The 22,707-nt window shown below is 42.1% G+C and overlaps 1 protein-coding gene across 11 annotated transcripts in view; it reads left to right on the top strand.

The window, feature by feature from the left end:
• Nucleotides 1-22,707, top strand: part of ITGBL1 (integrin subunit beta like 1) — a 338,383-nt gene that overhangs the window by 182,653 nt on the left and 133,023 nt on the right. For 9 of the 11 annotated variants that reach the window (XM_035003091.1, XM_035003096.1, XM_035003088.1 and 6 more), the window contains exons 9-11: nucleotides 11,956-12,102; nucleotides 18,593-18,706; nucleotides 19,132-19,213. In XM_035003091.1, coding sequence (XP_034858982.1) covers nucleotides 11,956-12,102; nucleotides 18,593-18,706; nucleotides 19,132-19,213 — 343 coding nt within the window. Of the gene's footprint in view, nucleotides 1-11,955; nucleotides 12,103-18,592; nucleotides 18,707-19,131; nucleotides 19,395-20,264; nucleotides 22,693-22,707 lie in introns of those variants that run through there. The other 2 variants (XM_035003095.1, XM_035003099.1) reach the window with 2 other exon arrangements.

The raw sequence follows: 22,707 nt of genomic DNA, 5'->3' as shown, positions 1-22,707 counted from the left end.
AACATTGGCTCTGACGCTTATTAACATTATTTGAGATAGTTTACAAAACCTCCATTTCTCACCTATAAAATGATGATCATAATATACCTCTCTTATAGGGTTTCTGTAAGATTAGATGAGTTAATGCATATAAAGTACCCAGCATATATGCATCATACACATATGACATACATATATGTGACATACATATATACACACACATTAGATATTATTATTACTGGTATATATACATATAAAGAGAGTGACAGACGTAACAAAGGCAGAATTTTATGCTGTGGACTACTGTAAACTCTATGAGATGTGTAACACGGTTCCATGTTTGCTTATTAATTCCTTTTGTAACAACAGTTTATTATTCAGAACTGTGACTCTCTGGTGTTCAGTTTTAGATGGAATGAGTGTTTTCTCCTGTTTACTTTTTGCATAAAGCAGTCCTTCTCCTCACACTTGACAGTGAGCTACCAAATCCAAGTGGCCGCTGTGCATCTCAGAAGTATTTTTAGTGGTTCTTACTCAGCAGTACATCTTCTGTGGGGGATCTTCTCGTAGATTCCCCCAAGCATGGAAGAGCACAATTAGGAAGACACCGGCCAGTGGGGTTCCTCAAGCCACAGTATGCATTGCCAATGTTTCTGTATTTCTCAGTATATCTAAAAATATCCTTTATCATAAGAAAAACCCCTCTTCTTATTTAGTAATACCTTATCATGCATATAGCACATAATGATAATTAAATCGGCAAATACTCATTGCATACTTATTCCATGTAAAGCCCTGCTTGGCCCCTGAAGCATACACACATCCTTAAATACTTTTCATTTCCTTGATGCCGTTCTCTCTGACCTATATGCTCATAGCATTCCTCTTGGTTCAGTGTTAAGCCCGTGGAAACTCGCTCTACCTCCAGCCATTCCACATAACTGACTCTCCCTGAGGTTATTGATAAATCCTTGTTGCCCAAATCCCGGGTGATTTTCAATTCTCATTCCAGGTGACCACATTAAAACACAGGGGTTGTAGTTACTCTGAAACCCCCATGAACTTGTCTCCCCTCTGGGCCTCAGAAACACCTGTCCCACCCGTTTCTTCTCCCACTTCTCATAACCACTTCATTTCTTTTCCTTGTTCCTCTTCCTGAGCCTACCCATAAATCTTAGTATTTCCCTTGAAATGGCTGGATGTCTTCTGCTGTTTGTTGTCCTCATGCCATCTCAGCCTCTCCCACATTCATCTTCAGGTCAGTCTCTCAAGATGATTTCTTAGCTCCATTCCCCTTAGCTCCAGACTCTTCAAATTCTAATTAAATATTTTCATATGGAAATTCTTCCAACTTCTGCTTGGTTGAAACTGAAGTTATCATTTATTTCTTCATTAATCCAGCAAATATTTATTGAGCCTCTACTCTTTGCTGGCACTGGAGATTTGGTGGTGAATCTACTGGGGCTTACAATCACGGGTGAAGGGCAGACATTGACAAAGGAATGACAGTGAGCCAGATGTGCTGAATGGGGACATACGTAATTGGGGGATTTAACCTAGATTCTAATGCCTCCATATCTGGATAACACTATATGATGCATAGTATGCGCTCTGCACATATTAACTGGCTGAACATGACACCTGCCATACTTGGTGGTAAGAGGATGGGTAGAACTCAGCCAGGTGTGGTGGTGGAGATGACAGGGCAGTACAGAGAACAGTGTGTGCGAGGCATCTGTAGGAAAGCGAGAGTGACATATCCAGGAACATTTGAGAACCAGAAACCCTGGATGATTGGAGATTGGAAAGCAAACGGGAGAAAGGTGTGATATGTCTTAAAAACCATGTTAATGATTTGAGGTTTCGCTCAAAGGATGGTAGGAAGCCATAGAAGGGGTATATGATCCCTGTGGTGAAAAAGTGCCTCTGGCTGGAGGGTGAAGTATTCATTGTTCAGAGGAGTTTGTTGGAAAGGCTGGTGGGCGAATATGGATGTTAGGAGAGTAGTCCTGGTGAGAGGTGAGGGTGTTTCAGCTAGGTAGTGGACGGTACAGATGGAAAAACTTGGATGCGTTGATGATGGCATTACCAACAATATGGACAACAGGCTAAGAAAACCCTTACCTTGCTGCAAGAGACTCTGACCCTCTGTTAAACTCCTAGTCCGGTTCCCTGGGAACAGATGAAGATAGTATACGCCAATGTTACCAGACAACATTGCTCATGGTAATAGTGATCTGTGGTTGATAAATTTCAACTAGATTGGGAGGGAATATGACTGAACTCTAAATGTGTGGTGGGAATGCCGTGCCCTGGTGGGGTTTCCGGGAGCTATGCTTAAGGAATCATTAGGAGAGATTTGGGCTCCTCTAGGGCATAAGGCTTCCTGTAAGCCAGGGAAGCCTCAACATCTGTACCATATGGATCTCATCTCTGGGCCTCTGGGCTGTGTTATGATAAGAGAAGGTAATTCCCATACCACCGTATTGAGCTGTCGTCCTCATGAATTGCTGCAAGGACTCGCATGCAGAGGAAAGTCTGGTACCGTCCTGCTGCCAAGATGTGGTTCCAGCCTCCTTTCCTTCCAGGGAGACTAGTGCCAAATGTCAGCTCAAAGGCTTAGCGGGGTCCCTGCTGCCCCAGGAGTATGAGCAGCATTTACAGAAATCCTTGATTAAGGGATGAGTGAAGGGCGGGATAGATTCAAGGATGAGTCCCAAGTATGAATCCCAAGTTTCTGATTTGAGTAATTGGATGGAGGAGACAGTGTTTTGTGGCACCAATTGTCTCCATCTTTTTTAAAAATGATTTCTTCAAAGAGGGCCATGGAGATGGAGAAATTTGGATGTGTTGTGACTTTGTCCCTTTTACCTGGCATTGTGTTCCTTAGCTTCGCTTCTCCTTGAGTAACTCATCATTTTTCCATTCTTCTGTTAGTCTTCCAAATTATCTCCTTTAGGGAGCCTTTCTGAAATTCTTCTGCACTTCCTCCATACTGCAATACCTTCATCGTAACATCACGCTATTTCTTTTTTTTTTTTTTTAAAGATTTTATTTATTTATTCATGAGAGACAGAGAGAGAGGCAGAGGGAGAAGCAGGTTCCCAAGGAGCAGGGAGCCTGACGTGGGGGCTCGATCCCAGGACCCTGGGATCATGACCTGAGCCGAAGGCAGACGCTTAACCATCTGAGCCACCCAGGCGCCCCAACATCACGCTATTTCACTATAAGTGTTCTTGTGTCTCTTTTCTTCAGATCTCTCTGCCTCTCTCTTTCTCTCTCTCATTACTGTATCCTCAAACTTAGGTTAAGGATTGATCCCAAGAAGTTTTTTTTTTCTTTGAATAAATTGAAAATTAACAGAGCCACAAATAAGGGGAGGTGGGGACAGAGAATAAAAGAGAGAGACAGAGACAGAGATCCAAGTTTGGAATCAGAGAATTCTTCAAGTGGGAATGAACATTTGACCTGAGCCTTGAACAGCTAATATTTAGATGTGTAGAGCTTGGGTGTGAAAATCATTTTGGGTTTGGGAGGGCTAAGCAAAGGCACAGAGATGAAAAAATATCTGATATGTTGAAGGAATGTATTTGTTTCATTTTCTTACTTCAGAGCTCATTCTCAGCTGCTCTTGAATCCATCCTTGGGGAGGATTTTTTTCAAACTACTCATTCATCGTGTACATTATTTTACTTCACTTATTTTATTTTGCTCATCTTTAGATGTTTGAACATTATAAAATATTTTGCATTGTTTTTTTATTTTTCAACATTAAAACAACTAAAAATATAATGAAAAATATAAAGGACAAAATAAAAATCCTTCATAAATCTATCATTCAAAGACAATGTCTGATGATATTTTGTTGTATTTCTTCCTACATTTTTATGAGGGATAGAACTTTTTTTTTAAATCTTGGTTTATGAATCTTCTCTGGCTATTTTGATATTTTGTCTGTAGAAAGTCCGCATTCTGGTATGTGTGCACTCGGCTGCATTCTTTCAGAAAAGATTTAAGTGAGTAGAAGTCATCATTTTCTTATAAGCTAAGTGAGCATTACCACACAGCAAGATGAATGTGAATCTCCTATTCCGACAGACCAGGATTTGGATTCTGGCTCCATTTCCTACAAGCTGTAGTAACTTACACAGGTTATTTGGGCTCTGCCTTGGTACCCTCACGTGTGTGGTAAGGATCATAATGCCCACCGATTTTCTTTATGGTGAGAAGGAGACATAAGGAATGAAACGTGCCTGCGACTGCAGGCCAAGTGGGCATCCAGGCATGCCCTGTGCATGCAATGGAAGCAAAAGATTGAAATATCCATCTTCAGGGGTGCCTGGGTGGCTCAGTCGTTAAGCGTCTGCCTTCGGCTCAGGTCATGGTCCCAGGGTCCTTGGATCAAGCCCCGCATCGGGCTCCCTGCTCAGCGGGAAGCCTGCTTCTCCCTCTCCCACTCCCCCTGCTTGTGTTCCTGCTCTCACTGTCTCTCTCTCTCTGTCAAATAAATAAATAAATAAATAAATAAAATATTAAAAAAAAATGAAATGTCCATCTTCAGAACAAGAGAAAACAATGCATCTGTCTTGGCTATCTTAAAGCATTAGCTGCGGAATTTTTGGAAGGAAGTTGGCATCATATGAATCATCAGTTCTGTGTTTCGTAGGAGTGGCAGTTCTTTGTACAAAACATTTAGTCTCCCCCTCACGTGGCAACCAGGGGTTAACTAATCTTGCTAGTAGGAGTGTGTGAAACTCATTAATATCATCCATCTGGTGTGGCTTCAGAGGTGAACAAAACTGAAGGTCAGTAATATGAGTCATTTTCTCCATTCACCGTCAGACTCCGAGCCATAGTTTGCGTGGTCTTTCACCTGGAGAGATGAACTAGAGCCCTGTGCATTGAGCATGTGGCCAGAGAGCCAAGCAGAGACAGCCTGAGTACTTTAGCAAACAAGGGCTGAGTAAAACCAAATGCATCCATAAACCTACCAAATCAGCAGGCACATGAGAAATAATAACTAGCCCTGCTTATCTCCTCCTAACAGTAACACTGAAGATGATGAAACCAGTTCCAGTAGGTGGGGTAAATTAGCAATTGTACCTGAAGATGAATGTAAATAATTACATAATTCTAAGCAGTTCAGTTTTGATTACACCAAGATTACGACCTGAAAATGAGAGTCATGAAAATGACTGGCAAACAGAAGATTGGTATGAAGTAAGACCCTTCTTACTTTAATTAAATTATTGGTGAGTCACGTTCAATGATCGTAGACCACATGCGGACCTTCTCAAAACATCTTTATTAACAATGAAAATTGTATGTGATCTGTAAGTGCATGGATTTTTTTAAATCAAATATGTCACTACTGAAAAAAAAAAAAACATGCTCTGTCCAGAGTGATAATCCCTAAGAATTACTCACTTTTTAGTGGTGTTCGATTTTAAGATTTCATGAAGAAAATAGATCCACATGTTGGCTCATGTGTGTTTAATTGTTTTAGGCTAATAGAAACTTAATCAGAGACCTCCGTCCTGTCCTCCATTTACCCGAGATAGGAATAGGAAATGGCCTGCTTGTTGATTTTCTTCTTTCCTCTGGGTTCCTGGAATAGCTGCTGCCCATGGGTCCCATGGAAGAAACAAGAAGGGATAATGAAGAGCCACCTCTTAATTACACAATCAGCTCACATTTCTTCTGGGAGTTCTTTAGTTCATAGCTGTAAATTGAAGGAGAACATGCAGCCTGAGGATAATGAGGATAGTGACCCCTAGGAGCTGCGGGATTGCTCACATTGACCAAGGTCTCCAACCACTGACTCAAGCCAAGCCTCTCTTAGCTTGGGTAGCAGGGGGATTATCTCCAGATTATATCTTAAGTCACAGACCTCTTCTCTGAGTTCCTAAGTGTACCAGTCAGGACTGTAGGTGATTCACAGAAATGTATCTGCAGGTTGTCACTCCAGGGATGGATGGTGAGGAGACTACCCGAGAGCCATCAGCGTCCCACACATCTCTGTCTTTGCTTCTGCCCTTCCGGTGTGACTTTTATGGTTGTGCTCCTAGAAAGCCTCCAGTGTGTCTATCTTCTAGGGGAGAAAAAATGGGAGCGAAAAGGGCAAAGGGCAAAGAGTAAAGGACACATGCTGGCTGAGTCTGTCTCATTTTCTTTGGATGACAGTAGCTTTCCCGGAAACCTCACCCAAGAGATTTTCTCTTATATCTCATTTGTTAGAGCTGTGTCTTAGATCAAAAGGAGCCTAGGTAATCAAACATTTTCAGATGGGCATATTATCACCTCCCTGAAAAAAAAATAAGTGTCCCCCTAATATTAACAAGGGGAAAAGAGTATTGGGCAGGCAATATGGAGTACCTGATGCAGTTAGATCCACTCATGGGTCATTTTCCTAGTTGAGAAACACCATTGCAGTATTTTAAGGAAATGTGTCTCAAAGCCAGTGAATTTCATTGGAAATGGTCTTTGTCTAGAGTAGCACTGTCCAATAGAATTTTCAGAGATAAAGGGAGTGTTCTGTATCTGCATCATTTTACCCAGGAGCCACCGGCCACACGTAGCTACCAGGCACTTGAAATGTGACTAGTGCACCTGAGACACTGCATTTAACATTTTTTATTTAACTTTTTTACTTAACTTTAATAAATTCAAATAGTATGCATGACTAGTGACTAATATATTGGGCAACACAGGTCTGGAGCATCCTTGGTGAATATTTTGGTGTAGGGGAAGGGAAGAGAATAGGAAGAAAGAGCAAGGATGGGGATACCAGGAGCTAAGTATCTGGGAGAGGTGAGTGGCTTTGGAAATGAAAATCGAATGGAAAATTACTCACCGGTGTGGAGACTTGGGAAGTCAAGTGAAGGCCGATTTAGTGTACTTCAAATAGTTCATTAGGCTGGATCTTTCTAAGGTTCATTCTAGAATGATCTGTTGTACATTTATTATATGAAGATAACTTACCACTATGGATTCTGCCACCCAGCAGACATGTTGTTCTTACTGAATGGTATATATGCATTATATTCCAATAAGTCTGCCACGGCTGGGTGCTTCATTTATAGGCCTAAGTGACAGCATAGTAGAGATGGTCTGGCAAAAGCTGACTGAAACTACTCTCATGGTCTTTTTTTTTTTTTTTTGGACTCCAATTTTCAGCAACATTCCGCTCAGTGGGCCACCTTTATGGAATAGTTTCCCTTGTCCTTTTATAAAATTGCCTCATTGTCTTCCTTCTTTACTAGATGTTCCTACCTGTCCCGTTTCTCCTCCTCTACCCGAGCCCTAAATATTGGAGTTCCCTAAGATTTATTTCTCCCTAGGTGGACTCATTCACTTCCAGATGTTATCTATTTATTGGAAATTCCAGCATATATAACCTAGCCCTAACCTGTGAGCACCAGACTCGTGTCACCTGCTCCTGTGACCTGTCTACTTGGTTGATAAGAGCATCTCAGATACACGAGGTTCAAAGCAAGAGCTGATTTTCTGCTCCCAGCAATGCCCTCCTGCTGCTTCCATATCTAGCAAATAGCATCATGATTTATATTTCCCTAGCTAGAAAACTAGTCCGTCCTTTCTCACCACGTCCAATCCAACACCAAGTCCCATAGGCACGACCCCCTCTGTCTACTCTCCTCATCGGTGCCTCCACCTTATCACCTTCCACGTGGACTGCTGCAACTCCGTCACTTAGCCCATACTTGGTGCCTCCCAATACACCTTAATCTCCCCCACCCAGTTGCCACGCTGAATTTGCAAATTGTAAATCATATCGTATCACTCTCTTGCCTAACACCCTTCTATGATTTCCCATTTTTCTGAGAATAAAATTGAAACTCCTTACCAAGAATAGACAATTTCCTCTGTTCTCATTCCTGAATATTTCTCTGGCTTTGTTATTTATTCCATTATTTTCTTACTCAATTTTCTTTGAACACATTGACCTTTTTTCACTGCCTATAACATGCCAAGCTTTCTTATTCCAAGAACTTTTCATTAGCTTTCCTAGAACATTGGCTATCTTGGCTTCTTATCCCGTGGGTGTCGCGGAGGGATCCTTCTCTGACTACCTCTCTGACGACTCCAGTTAGCATTGTTCTCGCTGTAGAATGCACTAGTGCCCTCTTTAGTTCTCCTACAGCTCAAGTGTTTTTGTGTCCTTTTCTCTACCCTCGTGAACTATAAGAACCATGACAATAGAACTAGTGTGATGCCTGGTGCACAATCAATAGTTTCTCGAATGGATGCCTATATCATTAAAGTTTATTTTAAAAAGATTGTATAAAGATTTTAACAAAATTTGAGGTAAAGAAAAGCCACGTCAATGGCAAAACAGAACATTTAAATACCAATGCATTTTGACCATTGTCTGGGCTAGATGCCAACCTAATTTTGTGGAATGATGTGATGAATGAGCTAATAAACGAAAAACAATTTCCTTGATTATAAGGAAATCTTATATTTCCTATTTCTCCTATTTCCTTGAATATAAATTTTATATTAAATTACTTGCTGTGAGGAGCCATTTAGTTATTCTCAATGATATCCTAAGTTAAAGGGAGAATGGCTTTCTCTGCAATAGAGATTAAATGATTCCAATTATGTCAAATTGATGGAAATTCTTACTAGCCCAGGGTCAGTAAGAAACGTGAACATTTGGGGGCGCCTGGATGGTTCAGTCAGTTAAGCGTCTGCCTTTGTCTCGGGTCATGATCCCAGGGTCTTGAGATCGAGCCCTATGTCGGGCTCCTTGCTCTGCAGGGAGCCTGCTTCTCCCTCTCCTCCCCACTTGTACTGTCTCACTGTCTCTCCTTCTCAAATAAATAAATAAAATATTAAAAAAAAAAAAAAAGAAACGTGAACATTTGGAAAGTCCTGAGCTGGATGTAATTGGTGCATAGAAGTATCCCAGCTTATCTGCCTCCCAAGATGGATGATGTTTTTTAACGTCTTAAATAGACCTCACTTTAAGTGGACTTTTGTTTTATTGGGGAAGTCAAGATATAATCAATTTAATAACTATTTTTTGTGTATGTAGCTCTTAGAGGGTACTGATTCTCTAACTTCACTGCATCCTATCAAATGCAAAAATAAAACAGAGCCATCCAAGAACTGTCCTTTGTCCTTCAGTGACAGTGTATTAACCAGATGACCTATAAACATGCCCTGGATTCAGTTTATGGTTCTCAGCTGAGATTTGTGGGGGGAAAAATGAAAAGGAGATTTTGTTAAAAAAAAAAAAAAAAGATTTCAGGGGCTGCTGGTGGCTCAGTTGGTTAAGCGGCTGCCTTTGGCTCAGGTCATGATCCCAGGGTCCTGGGATTGAGCCCCGCATCGGGCTCCCTGCTCCACAGGGAGCCTACTTCTCCCTCTCCCACTCCTCCTGCTTATGTTCCCTCTCTCGCTGTGTCTCTCTCTGTCAGATAAATAAATAAAATCGTTTAAAAAATATTTCAATCTACAAGTATTGTTTTGAGGATTCACTATGTCTGGGGCCGTGTGCTTGGCACTCTGAAGGACTACAGTGATGAATCAGAAGTGATTCCTACTCTCAAGGAATTTACAGTCAGATAATGGGTTTATTTGACACATAACCAGATACCACAAAGTTCAAGACAAAGTTCCACAATAGAGGTGAAAAATAAGGTAGTATAGAAATTCAGAGGAGGAGACGATGAACTTCTCTTGGGGATATTAGAAAAAATATTAGAAAAATAATCATTAGAAAAAAATGTGTAGTCACGTTCCCTGAGCTTTGAAAATTATCAGGACCAGGCTATGTAGGGTAGGGAGAATGGGTTTCTATCTCAGCAAAGGCATGAAGTCAGAAAAGCCCAGGAAATGTATGCAGAACAATGAATAGATCAGTTTAAGTCAAGAAGTATATGCAAGGGGAGAAGAGAAGAGAGGGGGTGATGTTGGAAAAGTAGGGCAGGGTGTATTTCAGGAACCTAAAACGTAAGTAAGGCTAAGCAGGTGAACTTCATCCCAAAAGCATTAGGGAGCTGCACGGGGCTGGTGCTCAAGGCTATATGTGAGTGGAGTCACACTATGAGAAGCAGTGAGCACAACTGAAAGACCTGATAGGAGGTCTCTCAAAGGTTGTTGATGGTGACACAGGTGGACAGGTTCTGGCAACTCTTTAGAAGAGGGGTGTAAGAGAGATTCAAACTTGATTCAAAATAGTTTGAACTGGGTGAGTGGAAGGCTAGTTGCACCATTAAAAGAAATGGATACTATAGAAGAGCAACTGGGGGAAAAACAACTGTAGATGCAGGTCTAGAAGGGTCAGTTTGGATGCTAGTAGAATACAAAGTATGTGGGATGCTTGGGTGGCTCAGTCCATTAAGCATCTGCCTTCAGCTCAGGTCATGATCCTGGAGTCCTGGGATTGAGCCCCGCATCGGGCTCCCTGCTCAGCAGGGAGTCTGCTTCTCCCTCTGACCCTCCCCCCCTCTCATGTTCTCTCTATCTCAAATAAATAAATAAAATCTTAAAAAAAAAAAGAATACAAAGAATGCAATCACGGGAGTGGACGTTAGGAGAAATTTAGAGGCTGGAGATACAGTCCTTTGATCATTGCTGCTATCTGAAAGCCTGTGATTTATGAATTTTTCAAAAGAGAGATTATGGAGAGATAAAAGAAGTTTCAGACTAGATAATCAGGGGATACTCTCATTAATTAGGTCAGGGAAAAAAAGTAGAAAAATAGACACAGGAGAAGTGTTGGAAGGAGGAGGGTCCCAGGTCATGAAAACCACTCTAGGAGAGACTTCTCAAGAAGAAAGTGTCCATGAATGCCAGCTGTATACCTTTAAACTACGCAGCAGTTAAAACTACCTATCATGTCTGCCATGCTTGATTTTGTATCCCCTGGTGCCTAGGAAAATGCTCTGCTCATCATCAGCAAAATTTTACCCAACAAATAGTTTTTTGGTTGTTCTGTTTGAAGAGACCTGACTGTAAGGTAATGTACATACAGGTAAAAGAATGAAGCATTGGGGGTGCCTGGGTGGCTCAGTTGGTTAAGCGACTGCCTTCGACTCAGGTCATGATCCCGGAGTCCTGGGATCGAGTCCCACATCGGGCTCCCGGCTCGGCGGGGAGCCTGCTTCTCCCTCTGACCCTATCCCCTCTCATGCTGTTTCTCTCTCTCTCTCTCTCTCTCAAATAAATAAATAAATAAATAAAATCTTTAAAAAAAATGAAGCATTGGTTGAAAATAAGAAATTAAAGTGGCAGATGAGACATTGTAATGGGATGTTGGTGGCAAGCAATTAGATGGACTTTATGCTGGTGAGTGACTGTCATAAATAACAGTGTGATAGGTACACCAAAAACTAGCCATCCCCAGAACCAGGAGCCAATGACAAAAACAAAAGGGGGAAAAAAAAGTCAAAGATACGAATCTAAGCCTTATGCTGCTTTTAAAATCTATACAATAAATCGACTTAAACTTACATCTGTTTTTACTAAGGGGAGGGTACAGAGATAAAGTAACATAATGCCATTCCTGTGGAAGTTAACCTTTTGTTTTTTATTAGTAAACAATAGGAGGGCAATCAATAAATTCAGCGAGCCATGGTAACGTGACTAGCCTTGCAAGTTGGTCTGGATGTCACGGCCAGCGCGATGAGACTTCGTGCTGTTAAAAATGCAAATGAGGGAGTATCTTGTATCAAGGAAGGATGGTAACATTCCATTTTAAATCGTTTCAAGCTTGCTTTCTTTCTCAGACCATCTCCTGTGCTACATTCAAATGTAGCATGTTAATCTGGAACTCGGTTGTGAAGCCCTTTTAAACAGTATGCCCAATTGCCTCTGTATAAAGGGAAGCGTGTTTGCTTGATAGGAAATGAGGTCCTTTGGCTTAGGTATTTCTTTCCTAAGAACTGCGATTCCGCGGGATGTTTACCCATCCCCTCCTCGCCCCCTCACCCCGCGATTGCTTCGCAGGCCACGGAACCTGCTCCTGTGGTCGCTGCGTGTGTGAGAGAGGCTGGTTCGGGGAGCTCTGCCAGCACCCGCGGGAGTGTAACCTGACGGAGGAACAAAGCAAGAGTTTGTGTGAGTCAGCGGACGGCATACTGTGCTCGGGGAAGGGTGAGTATCCCTGCCGGAGCTCGGACCGGGTCCCCGATCTGACGCATGGTTTGTACGGCCTCGCATACAGGCCTCCCCAGACGGCACCTTGCAGGAATGAAAAGCATGCTGCCCTAGGCTTGTCCCGGACTTCAGACTTGAAGGTCAACCGCATGACGCGTGGGTTCTAAGACAATGAAATGCGTGCGAAGGGTTTCCTGCGAAAAGGTCCTCAGCCCCTTGCGTCCATCGTCGTGGCTCAGTGACCTGTAATTAATGTATAAAGAAGAAAAGACGACGAGATCTAATGGGCGGTGAATGGACCTCCCAAAAGGCAGAGGGGTAATTGTTGCGTTCACCTGTGAAAATAGCGCAGCCCAGAACTGCAGAAAAGTGATCCCAAGTATCTGAACTGTCAGACACTGGATGATGTAGGTGGGTGTGTGGAGGAGGGGAGGGCTGAAGGTGGGAGAAAGACAAAAGGGAAACTAAGTATTTTGTTTCATAAAAAAGGAATGGAAGAGTCTATGGGTCTCAAAGTTCTGGCGTCATTTTCTTTGGCCTAAAAATCACCAATTTTCCAACCAAACATGTGTAATCTAATATATAACAAAAATCAAGCCTGCAGTGTGTTTATAATTTGCAAGTTGATTGAATAGGAGCCACCATCCCATTCAAACATTCACTACAGAAACAAATTCTAGAAGAATAGCAATCCCGCCCATTGTCCCCTGAAGTCCCCCAGAAAAGCAAAACAGATTTTTTTTTTTTTCTGAGAAAGAATACTGACAGATTAAATTTCAGGCACCTTGATGTTGATGTTTCTGTGTGAATTCTTGAAGGGACTTTAAAATCCTGTTCTCAGGGTGCATATGGGCTCATCTAGAAGGCTGTCACATTCCTCCTTGCTAGTGCCTAGGAAAATACCAGGAAGGTTCTGGAAGCTCACCAGTTTCTCAGTAACGTTCAGGAGCTGCCCTTCATGCATCTAGATGGCACAGGGTGTCCAGACTCTCTTCTTCAGCACAGAGGCCTCCTTGCCCAACGGACAGCCCTGTCCCCTTTTCAGACAAGGCACAGCTAGAGGTGAAGATGCCCTGCTTACCCTCAAGACTTTGTGTTCTGCCAAGGAGGCCGTGCCTTCCACCTAATGCAATGGTAACCGTCAGGTGGCAATCGAAGGAGTTTAAAGCAACCACTTTGTTCCCTGTTTGTTGTCTTATTAAATTCGTTCTAATTCCAACTCCCAGATGAATCTAGCACCAGTCTGTCTGTCAGGGGCTCTCAATGCCTGGAAACACCTGCTTTAGGTTCAAGTTCTGTTGGGAGAGCCAGAAAGGGTGAAAGAATTGTGGAGGAGGAGATTAACAAAGAAAACAGGAAAGGAGGTAGGGATGGATTTAACCTTTCAGGGGGAAACTGGCGGGGGGGGGGGGGGGGGGGGGGGGGGGGGGGGGGAAGAAATGTTATCAGATCAGAAGGCAGTGTTCTGCAAATAACCAAGGGGCGAGAATGATTAACCTTGTCTGAATTCGATTTCTTCTTTCTGAGTACAGCTCTAAACACAGAGCTCTAAAGCTTAGATTTTTTTGTCAGTTGGTTTTCCATAATGGCATTATTGTTGGAATGAGGATAGTAAATTTTCCCAGAAACTCTACAGAATGAGGATTCCCAGTCATATTAAAACATTAGTGTGCTCGTTAATATTAGTTTACTTTAAAAAATCAGCCACTTTGGGAGTGTGTGTGTGTGTATTTACTAGACACACTGTGGAATCATTAACGTTGTCCACGAGCAGGCCTTGGCTAAGTCATGTCCACTGGCAGGTACAGGCAGAAAGCACAAAGCCGTGCTCACCCAGATAGCAAATACCAGTCTGTCGTTTGCTACACTGAATTTCATACAAAGAGGAGCCATTTCTTTTGAAGAAATGAACGTTCTTTTTTAAAGCCATTACTTTCTGAGGAGAGTCTTACTCTTCAGCATCACAGATGCAGAAAATGCAAAAAGAATAGCTTGACTAAATATTGACCCAAAGGCATTTCCTCAAAACAAAACAGAACAAGGAAATCTCTCTAGTTAATGCCTTCTCAAATTGTTTGCTTTGGGTGATGGTAATATATCCAGAGATCAATGAAGGGTTGAAAGTCTATTTGTCTAAGCGGTTTATCCTTCAGTGAGTAGAGAGTTTCAGAGTCGTTAAACTCAGAAGAGAATGTGAAAGCTGTCCGGAGGCTGTACGTTTTGAGGCTGGTGTTAGTGCTGATGGTGGCCTTCCCGCTGTTGGCAGCGTCTGGCTCTGGCTTTTTTCTCTCCTCCTGTTCTGGAGAGTTCTGTGCTGGATTATACAGGAAGAAAGGGGCTAAGATCATGAAACTGTAGGCACAGAGGAGAACGGGGGTGCAGTCGTTATTCCTGTCCCCATGGAAGTGCCACTCCAACCCCACCCCAAGAACCACAGGAAAAGTAGTCCAGGAAGTAGACTAACGGTCTTCTAACATGGTGGCAAGATAGAGGAGTGGGCCTTGACCAGGACCATGTATTTCTTGATCTCATGGACTTGCCAGAATTCCACATACTTTTTCTCAAATTTGCAAACGAAAACCCCTCGCCCTGATGATCGCAGAGGAAGTTGGAGCCTTTCTCTTTCTCCAAATATGGGACAGGCATGTGCAGTAAGCCTGAGGTGACTGCCATCTAAGTGTTTCCACCAGAAAGACAAGTCTGGAACATGCGCTTCCCGTGAGCTGTGAATAAAGCTGTCACCTCAGGAGACGATGAAGAAATAGCATTTTATTTCTTTACAAATTGATAGCCAAGACAACAAATCACTCCATAGAAAAATTGAAAACAAGATACATTGTGGTGACCTTCGTAACAGATGCAGTAGTTAGTACGATCGTGAGAAGTCCCTACTGGCATGTCAGGTTGCAGCATTTTGTCAGGCTTGATGAACGAAAAAGAAAGTCCAACTTTATTAATGGGACCGCTAACAAAGGTGCCTTGCCCTTAGACTCAAATTGTTTCTGTGAATGGCCAGAGGGATGAGCTTAGAGCCAGGTGTCCCCTGAGTTTCGCCACCTTTGCAGAATACATGACATAATTCCTAGGCTGTTTGTTTGGGGATTTATTTATTTGGATCCAAGAGGACCCAACAGCCTTTCTACCTTCATAACTTCAACCTAGATCCGGGTTGTCACCTGTAATATCTTAAAGCTGCTGTTGTGTTACGATGACTGTGGTTGTGTATCATTGGACGTCTCCTTAAACTCTCCCAAGGACACTTGCTGAGTCCTGCATCAGCCGTGGATGTCACGGTGCGCATGCGCACCCGCCTGTCATCCCCTCTGCTCCACCCAGGCTCGTCCTCCACCCCCAGGAAAGGGGAAGAGTACCAGTTGCCCTTCAAAAACCAGCTTTAGCCCAGTGTTCTAGTTGCTTCCCCCGATGCGGCTGTCTCGTCAGAGCTGTGAGAACACACAACTCCTTTTTTGAAACTATATGGAAGTTTTTCCTGTGAGGGGCATTATGGATAGGTAGGTAGGTAGACAGAAGAACAGACTGAGTCAGATTGAAACCTTGGGATAACTGTTGTTTCTGGCCCCCGTGGCCCTGGGCAATCCCCTTATCCTGTCTGTACTTCCATTTTCTCATCTTTGTTTGAAGGCAGGAGAATTTCATTTCCTTCCCCTTCTTAAGTCCTAAGGATGCTTTGAAGACAAATGAGAAAATGCAGCTGGTTCCCCGGGAATGGAAGCCAATAAGAAGCACAGAAGAGAGATCGGAGCCCTCTTGCGGGTCCTTATAGCGAGAAAGAAAGTAAATGGGTTCGTGATATTGCGGTCCTGGGCTTACTACCCGGGAGCTCCTGCCTGCATGGGCCAGCTTCTCCTATGGCTGGACTGGCCTCATGGGTGTGAGTGGGTCCCAGCCAGCTGAGCTAAACAGTTGGTCACCTCTTGGCAGTCATGTGGCCTGTGTGTGTCCGACAGAATCCTCTCCCTCAGTTTTTCCCTTTGCAGAGACAGGCAGTTTGACCTCTGGTTATCGATGAAAACAGCCAGACCATAGACAAAGGCTATAAGAGGTCCTCATAACTATCCCACTGTGTTATTACATGCGAGGCTATTCCTAGTTTCACAAGCTGTGGAAGAATTTCCGACCTCTAAGATACACTGAGAATTGACAAACAGGAAAGGAGCAACACAGCTGGGGAAGATGCTGACCAAGAAAAGCTAGTTTTCACAGCACACACAAAAACCAATCCGCATTTTGCATTCTAAGTATTTCAGTAACTAGTAGACTTTGGGAACTGGGATTTACTTGTCAAACGGTCTATCAGTGTATACCATATTAACTTTAGCTGAGCTTATCAGTTTTGGGAAACTACGTTGATATGGCCTGAAGCTAAGCATTTCAGAAGCTAGAGCAGTGATGAGAATAGTTTCAGAGCCAGGCGATAAGTTTAAAAGTGAAATGTGAGATCTTTTCATGAATTGTGACCAAATAAAAGAAGATATCCTAGGTGTGATACACGAATATCATGGACATATAAAGTCATTTGCTTCTGCTTCTTTCTAGAACTAATTTTGCAATATAAGGGAGGCACTATTTTAGAAACAACTAAAACCAGTCAAATTCTGCAAATAATTAATCTTCCTTTACTCGTGGAAAGAAGGCACTAAATACGGTGCCTTCTGAGGAAGTTGCAATGAAAAGTCAATGAAACGCCCCAAGTTTTCTTTGTTGTAGATATATCGCTAACCACCTGCTAAATGAGAAGTTGTATGTTGAACATTTCTGTGCCTACGAAGATCAAAAGACAGTACTTGAAGTGAAGGTAAATACACTTCTAAACTAAGGAAGCTCTCTACCTGGATGTAGCCAAGAAGGAGCCACCATCCCTCACGGACTGACCAGGAGGCTCAGCTCCTGGGTCCTGTGCAGCCTGCCAGTCACTCATCAGAAGCGAGAGATGTCTAGACTGTGCTCAAGAGCGTGCAGCTCATCCTAGACCCTCAGGAAAACAGTCCAGACTAAATGAAATCATGCTGTGCTTAAGCAAGGAGTTGATCAGTGTAAACACAGTTGTCAGCCTATCACTAATTCAGACCCGCCCCTTACCTTGAGAAGCATAACAAGGCATGTCACACGTTTAATTTGGCCATTGGGGATTCTTATAGCTAAATGCATATGCCAGTTTCCGTATGAAATACCACCAAGTGCCTGAGGCACGGGACCCGTTTATATGAATCCTTTCATGATATCTATGGCAAATATTCCTTTCTCTAACCACTTTTATCTCCCAGCTTGCACACTCATTTCTCAATCGCTGTGTCTGACAGAGGCACTAATTAGTGATTGGTCCCCGCCCCGCTCCCATTACATTTTGAACTCAACAAGTCTGGACTTTTGTCAAATATATCAAAATGCTTTTTCTCCTTCACATTCTCTTAAGGTGATTTTTGACCTGAAACATGCAGTGATAGCCCTCATTTAGTAAAAGGAAATCACATTGGGAAGGAACATCCAAGCCAGAGACATAGAAGGAAGGGGAAGTCCTTTTGATGTGTGTTTCCTTTTCAATTTTAAAGTTGTCTTTACTGCCGCTATAGAAGTCATTTTGCCATGTGGGGGTTTTTGAGCCTGTCATGTAAGGACGTGTAGACCAAGAGAACTTTCTTCTCTTTGTGAGATCATTTAATTCATGTGTTTTTTCTCCTTTTAAATATACCATTCATAAAATTGTTTTTCAGTACACCAAGATATTTTTAATAGCAGAAGTGGAAGTTTCTTCCTGGTTAGGAAATAAAAAGAGGGGAAATGGGTGAAGTGGTGAGAAAGTTGGCAGAGCTTCATAGAAGATGAACTTTTGGGGGGAGATTAGAGCTCTCCTTGATCGTGGCAGGGGGTCCCCGGGGTGAGAGCCCATAAGTCAGATGCCCACGAGTAGTCGTGTGTGCATTTTGAGCACATTGACGAGCCACCCAATACGCAGGTGTGTCCCTCCTTTCACAAAATCATGTAGACAAAAATCCAAAAGTAGAAGCCCAATAATTTAGTAGTAATTTTAATTATAAAATGCATCCTTATTTACTAGAACTTACCGTTCAGTTCCTTTAAAGAGCAGACACTTTTAAAACATGATTCAACTCAGGAAAACAAAAAAGAGAGAGAGAGAGAAAAGCATCTGTTTTTGAACACCTTTTTGGAAGGCCATCTATAAGAATCAGCACATTCTGCTCTTACTGACATTTCAACCAGACTAGGCCATGGAACATTTGCTCAAGGCTAATTGCAACGGTCTAGATCCATAATGAAGCCTTTCCTGGATGACCTTTATGAATTGTGGTAAGTAAAGCTCCCCTCTGAGCAACAGGCTCTTCAATAAACTTGTACCTTGGGAAGATGGGTTTTTAGAAGCCTCTTGTCCGTGCGTTGACGGTGTTCTATTCTAGACAGCAACCTTTAGTTACATGCTGACAGCAAGTCATGCCCTTTGTGATTTCAGGTTCTTGCCACTGTGGAAAGTGCATTTGCTCTGCAGAAGAGTGGTATATTTCCGGAGAACTCTGTGACTGTGACGACAGGGACTGTGACAAGCACGACGGCCTCGTTTGCACAGGTGTGGTATGACCTGCTCTGCTCGCCCCGTACCCCCGCTCGGGGGAAAGACCAACAGCGCCCGCCCTGTGGTGCCGCCCATGGCTGTGTGGTCGGGGCTGCTTCCCGATGATGGAGTCCTGAGAACTGCTTATAAAACATGTGCTTAAACAAGCTCCAGGGGAAAGAGAGATGGAGGCAAAGCCCAGCTGGAATGAAACAGGGTGGGCACTACTGGATGGATCCTGCCTAGCTGGTGGCACTAAGTGGATGCCAGCAGTCATTTGAAAGATCAGATTTCCCATAGCTGTTTAATGAGATCATAATAAGGTGGCTGCAGAGCATGAATGGGATGGCTTCGACTATGAGCGGCTGTGGTTGATAAGAACATTTTTTAACTTGGTGCCTTTCGGTCATGATGGTGATCCCCCGTGTATTTTCTTGCAGGGAATGGAATCTGTAATTGCGGGAACTGTGAGTGCTGGGATGGATGGAACGGAAATGCATGTGAAATCTGGCTTGGCACAGAGTATCCTTAACAGTTACATAGGAGAGGACTGGAGTCTTTCCTTTTCCATTAGAACAATATAAATGCAAAGGCAACCCTATATAATCACCACTAGGACAGGTCAAAGAGACTATTGTATGTTTTTCTGTTTCTGAATGCCTGCATGAAGTCTGGGTCCCTATTAAAAAATGAATTAAGCAAAGTCTGAAGTAAATAACGCCAGAAAGAATGTCTCTTCCAGAATTTACATCAGTGGTCCTCAACAAGGGTGACTTTGCCATCCGGAAAACACTTGGCAATGTGTACAGTTTCAGTCGTCACACTGGGTGGGATGGGAGGGCGTGCTACAGGCCTCTAATGGGTAGAGGCCAGGGATGCTGCTTAAACATCCTACGGTGCCCAGGACGGCCCCCACGACAAAAAGTTAGCGGACTCCAATCGTTAATAGCGCCAGAGTTAAGAAACGTTGAATTACATGGTCCTTAGACATGCATATCCCTCACAAGAAAGACCCCATGAGAATCTAAGGAAATACCCTCACATAAATCCATCGATCATATTTTTTTGCAGGAATCCCTGTCACTCAGCATTTCTCTGTGGGGACAATAAAGACAGGCACGCATAAGGGAAAATGTCAGGGGGCGGGGAAGGTGGGGGGCAGAGGGCGGATCACCAGTGCTTTTTAAAGAAAAAGACTGGTCAGTTTTAGCCAGTAAGTCATTCGTCTGATCTCACTTTAAACTCACAAAAGAAGATTCTCTCAGGAAGGAAGTATGAAAAATGTACAGTTTGGCATTTTTAATAAATAGTTACGTAAGTTGCTTACAATCTGCGTCAATATATATTTGCCTACTGCTGATTAACAACAACACAAAATGAATTGGTATTCAGGGGCACCTTACGTTCCTAGATCCCTTTTTAAACTGGGCAGGGGTAGGAGTACAAGCTCTTTGATTTTTCACTATTTAAATTATTCCATGGTAACTTGCGTTTTAAAAAGACAATATCTAATTGGACCTACGATGGGCCTGAAATATGCATTCATTTCCCTTAAAAGACTCTTATTTCTAAGGACACATTATTTACTGCAAAAGTAGGGTCATGCCAAGAAGTCACGAAGAGATACTGTGATCAAATGACGCCAGTCTCAAAGCTCAAAGGGTTAAAAAAAAATCTAGAAATGTGTTAAGTAGAAATTACAAATATTCACTCAGCGATAGGAACAAAATGTTTATTTTCTTAATGGTGAAATTTTGCTCTGTATGAAATTCACATTGAATTATGAAAATGTACAATAATTAGGACTTCCCTTACATATTTACAGTTAAATCTACTTACACACATTAGTTTAGGCAACCGTTAATTATTTGGAGCTAAAAAAACCCATTTTTTTTCCTAAATGCGAATTATATTTTGTAAAATCCTAGAATAATGTAACAAAACCATTTTTTCCACATTGTTTAAGATGAAAATTTTTACTTGGAAATTTTACTTAATGATGTAAATATTCTAGAGTCATGGCTTGGACTTTATAAGTCAAGTCACCAAAAATAAGGAAAATATGCATCTGCTGAGTTACTTAAAAATTTAATATTGAAAATTATTTAGGAGAAAGTTTATCTGATGCCGACTTTTATAGTACTAATAGTGTTCTCATACTTTAATAGATTTATAAAATTGTTATCTCTATCCTGAGATTATGGAGTGCAACCGTATTAGTTGTATCTCTTTTGTTGAGTATGTCCGTTGATATATCGGTTTTGTAAAATGAGGGAAATAGAAGCAGTTGAGAAATAATATAGAGTATATTCTTTCCTCCTCTCTATCTAATTGTTTTAAGCCTCAAACCAACCTGTTGTAATTGTTCAGCAGCACTTTTGATGACTCGATGATGCACCATCATCAGAATTCCCTTCATTATCTAGAAGCCATCGTATACAAACGACCTTCAGCTTCCCCTCCTGCAGAACTCTGCTTTCTATAAAGGACCAGAGTAAATATTTTAGACTTTGTGGGCCACATACATCTCTGTTGGATCTTCTCTGTTTTTAATACTTTAGAACTATAAAAGGGAAAACAGAAAGCAAACTCGTTCGGAGCTCATGGGCATTTTTACAAAAACAGACTGTGCTCGATTTGGCTCCCAGCCTTCCGGCAGCATTTTGCCAACCTGAGCTCTCCTAAAGCTGCCCTTAATTTCCTTTGTCTTACCCTGGAATCCTGGGTGTGTCTTATTTTTCTTGCGGTTCTCTACGTTTGTTATCCCTTTTGTTAACAACTACAAAGAAAGGGCTTCTCTTTTTATATTTTCATATAAGAACAGTGTCCTCAGCATTTACTTTTTTTAGGGAAAAGTTTCGAGACAGAGAAATTATACTAGAAAGTTCGCAATGTGATTTATTCAAATTTTTTGACAAGGCTGAAAATATATGACAGTCAGTTCTCTCCTGGGTTGATTTAGCCACAAGTTATTGAACTGAAACTGAGTTATAGAATAAGTCACCTGGTACCTAATCGCTAATGAATATTTTTCTTTTAAAACAGAAATAGTTTCTTTTTACTTCTGTCTGCTATAATATTTCGTATGCGTGTATATGAATTTGACTGTAGCAAGGCAATCATTAATAGACCTATTAAGAAGTTATTTAATTTACATGTTTAAGTTGGAAAAAATAAAATACAGTTACATGTAAAGAGGTAAATCCTACCCTTCTTTGATGTGGTTTTGTATTTTAACTTTTAATTCTGTTACTGAGGTAAAAAACTCCCTCTTTCAAAAAAAGGCAGGGCAGGAACAGGCTTGTAGTGGGGAAGGGTAAATGTGCGAAGCTCCTCGGCTTGTTCGAGTTCGTGTGAAGTTATGGGGAGATTAACGTCAGTTGGGAAGGATGCAACATGTCTGCTGCTGGTGTTGGCCCTCACCCTGCTTGTTGGCACACCGTTACTGAGGAATTCTTCCACAAGGACTTTTCAGTAAAATTCAGCTAAGGTCCTAAGACCCAGGAGGCTAATAATTATACCCCATTTTCTCCCAGGACCCCTTGAGCTCATCTAGATTCCTGCAGCACCTTGAAAGGAATGGCCTCCACCACTTCAAATGCAAACACAATCTTTGCCAGCAAACATGAGGATCAGACAGAATGATAACTGAGAAAAAAAACCAAAACGAATCACCACTCAGCCTTTGCTTACAGACTCACTATCAATCTCTGAAGCCCTACCCAGTATCCAAGAGTCAATAGGCCTTGTGTGCCCCCTTGTAAGCTAAGAAACTTAAGCTAGGAAATGTATTTTACTCCAAAGTAACACCATTTGCGTCTGGATGTTGGTATGTCTGTGTTTAGCCAATTGCTTTCCCTGGAAATAGTCTTGTTCTTAAATACAATCGAAAATAGTTTTCAATTATTTTATTTCCTCCTAAAATGGATTTCTTAGTCAATCTGGTGTCTCCTTCAAACATTAGTTCTCCCTGTAATATTAGGAATAAAACCTTAAATGAAGTGATACATGTCTAA

This window comes from Mirounga leonina, unplaced genomic scaffold (assembly GCF_011800145.1).
Source record: "Mirounga leonina isolate KUSES-001 unplaced genomic scaffold, KU_Mleo_1.0 Mir_127, whole genome shotgun sequence".
Taxonomy (NCBI): Eukaryota; Metazoa; Chordata; class Mammalia; order Carnivora; family Phocidae; genus Mirounga; species Mirounga leonina.
This window is presented reverse-complemented; position numbering and strand designations above follow the sequence as displayed.